Below are 8,087 nucleotides of genomic sequence, written 5' to 3'. Positions count from 1 at the left end.
TCCGGGATATTTGGTACAAGGTACCAAGGTCGTTCAAAGCCAACCATTGGTCAAACGACATTGCATTTCTATAGGTGACTTATAGTTTGTATTAAACCCAAGCTTTATCTACCTATAAATATACTCAGTTTACATTCTACCTTAATTAGGTCACTTCGCTCTCTTTTGAATAAAGAGGGGACCTGTGAACTGCCGTTCACTGAGAGTTTGTATACTCTCGGAAGCTAACTTCCTCTAGCGCAAGGTGCTGTGTGACCCCGTCACATGCTTAAAGTCGACCATTCTGGAGCGGTAGTATTTTATTATTAACGTCTTGATCGAAAAGGACGCGATGCTATTGGATATTTTTTTAGTCGCATGAGCCAATGGCAGACTAAAGATTTTATTCCCGATCGGAGCGCGAGGAGTAGGGCACGCATGCGTTTACTTGACGCACCGGGCCTAAGGCTGATTCTCAACCGGCACGACCGCACCGCACCGCAGCGCATGGCTTTGTAACGTGCGGCCGCATCGGTTGAGACCAAAACCAGCGACTGCGAGCAATCAATAACGACAGCTGGTGGTTACAAATAAATATTTAGTGATCTCAGCCGGCACATTCCAAGACTTCACCAGCAAAGAGTAAGTGAACCTGAACTACATGTATATGTATTTTACTAGCAGCTCACTAGCCGTGTTGCTGCATACAGAATGTCATCTCCTGGACAGGCAGCGCGTACGCCCAGCGCGCTATCACAGCACGGACTCTGGCCGGCTAAGCATTTGCAGCACCAAATAAAAAAACTCGTTTTCTTCAGCTTTAAGTAGTAGTTGTAAGTTAGACATGGTAGTGAACGAATGTGTACCTCGCGAACGAAACAGGAAGTGATCTTTTTAAGGTTGAAGCAGACACCCCCATAAGATCGTGAGTCACAAATCATTTTGATTGGTTATTCTTCACTCGACCCCTACACTGTACGTTTAGCGCATGCGGGCAAATTGCCGCATGAGCGTCTTTTTATGAGCTTCGTCGCATGCGACCACCTACCCCGTAAGCCAATTAGAAGACTCTATTTGTCCTCCTGCGGCCGCATGCGGTCTATATTTCCGGTGAGAAATGAGCCTAAGGCCCATTCCCGTGAGGCCGCATGCGGCCAATGTGAGGCCTGTGATTGGCTGAAGCTCGCGCCGGGTGCATACATCAAAAAACATAAAAAGGTCCGGATGTGGCCATTTCAATGCATGTGCTCGAAAGGACGCATAAGGAGGCTAGGTTTACCGGTAGAGAGTGAGCCAATCAGAGTGAAGTATATGTTGAAGACGAGTTTGTACATTCTACTAAATACACAATCTACTAAATGCTATTTTTTAAGATTATCCAAGCACTACGCAGCAAGCAGCAATGACAGCACTACGGTCGAAGAAAAAGGCAGAGACGGATGCGTTCTGTACAATAGTGTTCGGGCCAGTGATGAATATGATTGCACAACATTGCACCAACTCAAGAGGAGACAGTGAAGCCGTCCGGAAACGACTGGATTGGGATGTCCATGCACAATTTCTCATCGTGGAAGGAATCGACCTGCTCACAATGTAAGTCACCGTCTTAATACCCAGAACTAGATTAAAAAGATTTTTACAAGTACGTCTTCTGCAGCTCGATACTGAGGCGGTTCCGTTCTTCCATAAGCCGAGCTCTGTCCTTTTGTAATAGATCTGCATATCCTGCGTTTAACGTGTCTGGTGATGCCAGATACCTTGTTAAGTTAACATATTTGACCGCGAACTCTTTCAAGCTTGTCATAGATCTTGGACCGTTCCTCAAGCTGACTTGAGCGGGATACTCTGAGAGCCTCTTCTTTTCTTTCCTCCGTTTCTCTCTGTGCCTCCTCCTTTCTGTCCTGGACGTACGATTTGAAAGATGAAGCCATTTCTTCTAAAGCTTCATGACTCTTTCGCTTTGATGGAGTTATGTCGAGCACTCGCGCGCAGGTCAGTGTAGTGGGGTCCTGTGTATCGACCTCATCGCTTGCCAACAAACTACCCTTGACGAAGTTATTCAGGCCAGTTTTTTTTTCTATTGCATAGTAAATAACAATTAGCAGAAGGTCTGGCGCTCCTGTTTATTCGTAGTTTACTTACCGAAAGCCACTTACGCAGGTATAACACATCTCCACGGCCTTTCACAAAGTTGCAATACTCGTTATCATTTTGCCCTGACGCTGAAAACTTCGTATGGGCTTCGAGGTAGTTTCTGTTAACTTCGTTCCTCATGCTGTACAGCTTTTTAGATGAGTGAACAGTTTTTGCTAGCGGTGGTGAAGAAGTCGTCGTCGTCGTCGAATTCCAACCGATTGCGCTCATGGTCCGGAGGGCAAGCGCCCACGAAAGCTTCACGGACTTCTGTCCAGAAATCACTGCGATCAGTAAGCAGTTTACCATCCAACTCAGCTAGTGTAGCCGTATCACCTGGGGTGTAAGCCATTTCTCGTCAGATAATTATTTGTATGTGAAATTTGTATATAGTACCTGTTCTGGCAAACCTTGTTGCAAACTCATCGCTGAACAAAATGTTTATCAAGCGAAACATACAGTGCCTGCTACGCGTCGAATCTTCGGTGACTATCTGGACGTCATCTCCAGGGAGCTTCTGTGTGTACACTCGAATCGCGGCATCGTACCTCTCCAGTGCTTCATTGCGTTCTTGTTTTCGCATGCCAGACTTAAGCCGAAGCCCACGACGTGTACACTCTTTTCGGATCTCTTCTGCCTTCCAAGTTTTGTAGTTTAGGTTCGGGCTAGTCGAATTTGCAGTGGACGATGGATCAACTTTATGTTCCTCAGTATTTGTATGAGAAGTACCAGTATTCGACGCAAGAATGAGACTATCTTCAGAACTGTTCGAGTCTACATCGTGTCGTATATGCGATAACAGCGGATGACAGTACATGTAGTTTGGTGCTTCTGTAGACTGAGCAGCTGGTATGTACGGTGTAAGAGGGGGACGTTGGAGTGTGGACGCACTGGCATTCGTCTGCGAATCAGCCGGAAGCAAAGGGCGGCTCATTAGTGCTCTAAACGAGGTATTTGCTTCTTGGGATAGCAGCATTGATTGTCGAGGCTGGTGATTTGTCAACGCTCCAGGTAGAGTAGTAGCGCGATTGCTGGTGCTTTCTCCGTCTTGAAAATTCATAGCGATCAATTAATTGTCTTCTCTGTGCCGTCCACTAATCTTCTTGGACGTGCCTCTTCAACAACTGTAACGAGCCGACCAGTGAGAGCTTACTCACTAAAATCGGCCGCACTGGTATTTCCCAACAGGTGCGGCCGCATGAGCATAAAAGTGCTATGCGTTGGGAATGGCCCTAAGGGGGAAACTATGAAGCTCGAGCATAGAAAGTTCGAGGTACCCAAATTTCGAAATAGGGCTATATGGTGCACCTAACAAATGACCTAAATATCTATAGCTGCGCTAGGAGAATGCAGTATGCCATAGATGGCAATATATCGCGTAGCCATATTACGCCTCAGCTTTGCTAGACGGTGGCTCAAATTTGTGTAATACATCGACCATCCCAAATGAGGCGACAATTTCCCACTCTAGAGTTAGTATAGGCGCTTAGGAATGCGATCTATACTAAGGCAAGCAAATTGTACACAGACGCATGAAACTTGAACGTGTAGTGTTGACGGAAGTACTTGTTTTGCTGATCTACAAGTAGCCATGAACCTTTAATATTGCTTCAATAGAAATTAACTTGCTATACTTTAATCCGGGAACGCCTTAAAGCTCCGTGTGGGGATAAGCTAGCCGGTAGATTTCTTGATGGGTCCTATTTAGGCCTGGTCTCTTGGATCAGGAGTTCAATACCAATTTCAAGATAGTTCAATTCGATTAAGTACTATTTGCAATGTGACATTTGTGATGATAAACTGTAATGCGCTCTGTACGCTTTGAGTCGACGCTGCGGCAACGTTGTATGCCAAACCAGCTCGCCGCATAGGTGCCGCATCTCGTCCACTACCCCCTTCTAGGTTTGTCATGGACGAGATGCGGCACTTAAAGAGTAATAGAGTGGTATCTTTGCTCTTTCTCCTGATATTTTGCGTTTCTCACCGGCCTGTGCGGGTGTGCAACACTTGCTTCGCTGTAGTTAATGAGAATTTTGCGTCATTGAAGCTGTCACACCATACTTCTTCCGAGGTAAGCGGATGACAATACTATGCAGTGGTTGACAAAGAAGCAACCCTTACTTACACCTTTAACGCCTCACAATATCCACTGGTACACACACCATTTGCACAAACAAAACCTAAATTGAAGACTCCTGATTGCCTAGGTATACACGAACGAAGCGATTTATTAAGGCTGGCTTGGCTGCCTTTTGTTGAGGTCTTATGCAGATCAGGCCTTCTGGTTTGCACTAGTCTTGACTTACTTTTGGGCTGCTACTTGTCGACTCCTTAATTTAGCTAGAATAATGCAAATGCACCATTTCCGGTTCTAGCACATTCTCTTCCTCATAACCAATTTTACGACCTTTATATCTTGATCTAAATACTGCATTTTATAGAATAGACAGCCATTCAAACTCATTAAAGAAATGAATGGAATTAGCGCAGCCAGAAAAAAGATCGTAAAAATGTCCTGCTTTGGAGTAGTGACAAATATTACCATGGCCGTTAGGAAAGCTAAATGACTGTAATGAAATCTGACTTTGGAGAAGAGTATGGCTAGTAGGATTTATTGATGACTGTGGGGAAGCTTCGCCGATCGAGAACTTCTTGTAATCAACACCGCCATGTCGGTAGGACGTGCAAAAAGAGTAGCTGTGCTGATACAAAAAGTCCAACAAAAGCAAAAAGCAAATTTGGTACATCATTTTGGGTACACCCTAAAGCTCTATTTCTAAATTTGGATGAGAACCAAAAATATGCCGTATTTTTCATGCAATACTTGAGTAAATTATGCTCGACTACTTCGAAGTATTAATTGATTTCCGTGATGATGGCTATAAGTTATGACTTGAAGGTTTGTGCTGTAGAGATCACTCGTTTCTGTTGGATAAGAACCAATTCCTCCTTCAATCTTCCTATTTTGATCCGCTATAAATACCACCGATCCATTCCGAGCTCCATCATCTGGTCGGAGCGAGATAGCTCCCGCGTCCTCGTTGAGCTATCGAGAACTCAATCCGACACTCGAGTTCAAAGTCTTAAATAAACTTGGCAGCCACCCAACAGCTTCTCCGCCAGTCATAAGCGTACTTGCCTAGACTCCACCAAGCCAAGTTTCTCGACCATGGCAGACACCATGCAACGCTCGGTGCTGTTCAACCACACAGACTTGCCTCGCCAAGCGAAGACCCACGCCAAGAACAACGTGGCACCTGCTGGTCTTCTCGAACGCGCCTCCAAAATCCTGTCTGCCCACTTAAACGGAGTGAGTGAAGACGTCAAGAAAGACGGAACCCCTACGACTGAAGTCACCAGTCCAACATGGGGCAACACCATCCATAAGGAGCCTTTCCAAGACATGGACATGCTGGAAAGTGGTCACGCTCGAGAATACTTGGCCGAGGAATGTCTAAGCCCTACTCAAGCCAAGGCATGGACGTATTCTACCGTAGAACGGACCAACAAGAATCAGTACAAAATGTACTGGAACAATGATCAATTTCTGCTCAGCGCCAAGCAGATCGGCGGTACCTTTTACATCTCCCAATACGAGAACTTTCCCGAGACAGAAGACGCGGAAGAACCCACTGGACACTACTGTGCTGTGGTACGGAAGGCCACGGATCACAATTTTAAGCTCTACAGTTGCGGCTGTGAAGGATGCGACCAGAGCTTCAATACCTTCACTTGCAGTAACATCCACGAAGACGCCACCGCTGCAGCCGTCGAAGGCGCTGATCGTCAACTTCTCGCCGATATTTCGCACTTCACGAAAGCTGCAGGTGTTGTGGGCTCCGAGATGCGCTGCTTCTCGGTGGTTATCCCGGCTATCATGGACGATAAGCGGTCTCGCGTTGTCTGGTGTCCTCGAGTCAGTCGAAGCGTGACGACGTCGGGGGGTACACCAAGGGGTACACCAAAGGCTCGTCTCCTGACGTCGCCGTCTCCGCGTAACAAACACCAGCACATTTTCACATTTGACACACCTACAAGCGACCGCATTAAGATCGGCAGTAAATTACCGGTTTGGTGCCCGGAAGTCAACTCGCTAATGTTGAAATTCCATGGTGGTCGCATCCGTGAAGCTTCGGCCAAGAATTTCATGCTCATGCTCGAGGAAGAGCCAGCTGGGACTCTTGCGAGCCCAGTACCAGACCCGACAGGCAACAACCGCGTGGTCATGCAGTTCGGTAAGTTCTCCAAGTCCAAATTCGCGCTTGACTTCCGATTCCCACTAGCTCCAATCCAAGCCTTCGCCATCGGATTGTCCTCCTGCGCTTGGAACGTCAAGGCCACGAAGACATAGTCGAAATACGACGTGTATCATCATACACTACACGAAGTAGGTCTAGGAACGAGAAAACTAGTCACTGCAACTTAAGTATTATAAATTTTTACTTTTGTTTTAACAATTCTGTATTTTACAATAAAATCACTTGATCATCACCCTAGATTTTACCGTTTTGACGTGACCACGACTATACTTGGATCCCCTTCGGTAGTAATCCCTACTCTTGGAATGCTGTTTGACGGGAATGATCGCCAAAGATATTTTTTTACACCTCTCCCTCGTCCAGCACTAAGAAAAACGGAATTTCCACCTATGACTATTACGAGGTACTTAAATATAGGAAGGTCTCTATTGTTTGCTGCAAGGCGAGACTTTCTTACTAGCCAATAAATAAACGAGCCAACCGTCTGCGTTGCACATGAGTGCAACTGTCATCCGTGTTTTGTCCTTCGGCCATGTGTTTTCTGGTACGGATTCGCATTGGGAACAACAAACCGGCCTGGTCCATTAAAAAACGTTTTCAAGTAACAGCCTAGCTACAGGGTGTAGTAAGGCACTGTAGGCAACTTTCCGTCAAGTCACGACATAAGATACGGCTTTACATATTCAATTTTTGGCGTGGGTTCGGCAGCATTACAGACAACGACGGTGAAATCCGCCATACCATACAAATCCGCCACGAACACTTGAAGTTCAAAAATAAAAGATTTGAACAAGTTTTTATTTTAGCCAATGATAGAGTAAATTGAATCGACTGGTTCCTACGGGTAGCATATCACATATAGTTAGAATTTCTATCACTCTGGAAAGGGCGCCTCAGCGCTCCTATACAATTCTAACCAAGCGCGAAGCAATCGCGACTGCTGAGTCGTTAGGAAGCTGCCAAGCCGCATCAAAGAGACTAAATATCCCTCGCACGACTCTTCGCGACTGGCTAGACGATAAAGAGAACATCCAAGACTTTGCGGGTGCCCAAACCAGCAAAACCTTGAAGGGCCAGAGTGCAGCGCCGTTAATACACTTCTCTCACGATTTGGGAACCTTTATGAAGGATGTGCGACGAGAAGAATGGGTAAACCGCCTTCTTATTAATTTACTTTTTACATTGTGACCTAAAACCGCTTGTTGCTTAGTATTTGTACAGATTTACTGATTCAATATTTCAAAGAGCAGCAAACGCGATGGCTTCAAACGTATCTTGCTGGTAAGGAAAGCGGTGAGAAGGGTCTAAGTGCGTTTATGAGACTATGTCAGCGGTTTGGAATATCTTTTGATTTTGCTGATTTTATATAATTGCTTTATTAAATAGTGTGATAATGGGGGAGCTACTAACACATTCCGGTTGTCCTGTATACTCAGTGCGGGAGAGCCGGTTTATGGATGCCAAAAGTGGGGGCGATATATGTACCAAAGCTGCTCAAGTTGGAGATCCGAGGCACTAATCAGTGGCGAGAATCCGATAAATTCGACGCAGATGGTTTAAAAAAAAAGGGAGTAAAGGTGGATGAGAAAAAACGTGCGGGACGGGGGTTGGGGGGCTCCGTCCCGACGCAAAGAGGCCCCCCCGAACCCCCAGAACAGGGGGGGTGTAAAGTTTAGTGGGTTGGGGGTAGGAAGGGGGGATTGCTACGCGCGAGAA

General features: G+C 46.0%; 1 protein-coding gene across 1 annotated transcript; it reads left to right on the top strand.

Moving 5' to 3' along the window:
- Positions 1 to 5,184: 5,184 nt before the first annotated feature.
- On the top strand, positions 5,185 to 6,463 carry PITG_18680 (cleavage induced conserved hypothetical protein; the record flags this gene model as incomplete). The annotated part of the gene is made up of 1 exon (XM_002997263.1): positions 5,185 to 6,463. The coding sequence occupies one exon, from the start codon at positions 5,282 to 5,284 to the stop codon at positions 6,461 to 6,463; it is 1,182 nt and encodes a 393-aa protein (XP_002997309.1).
- Between the last annotated feature and the right edge of the window lie 1,624 nt (positions 6,464 to 8,087).

This window comes from Phytophthora infestans, genomic scaffold (genome assembly GCF_000142945.1).
Source record: "Phytophthora infestans T30-4 supercont1.79 genomic scaffold, whole genome shotgun sequence".
Lineage (NCBI taxonomy): Eukaryota > Oomycota > Peronosporomycetes > Peronosporales > Peronosporaceae > Phytophthora > Phytophthora infestans.
The sequence above is the reverse complement of the archived record's forward strand: the minus strand, read 5'-3'. Positions and strand labels throughout refer to the sequence as shown.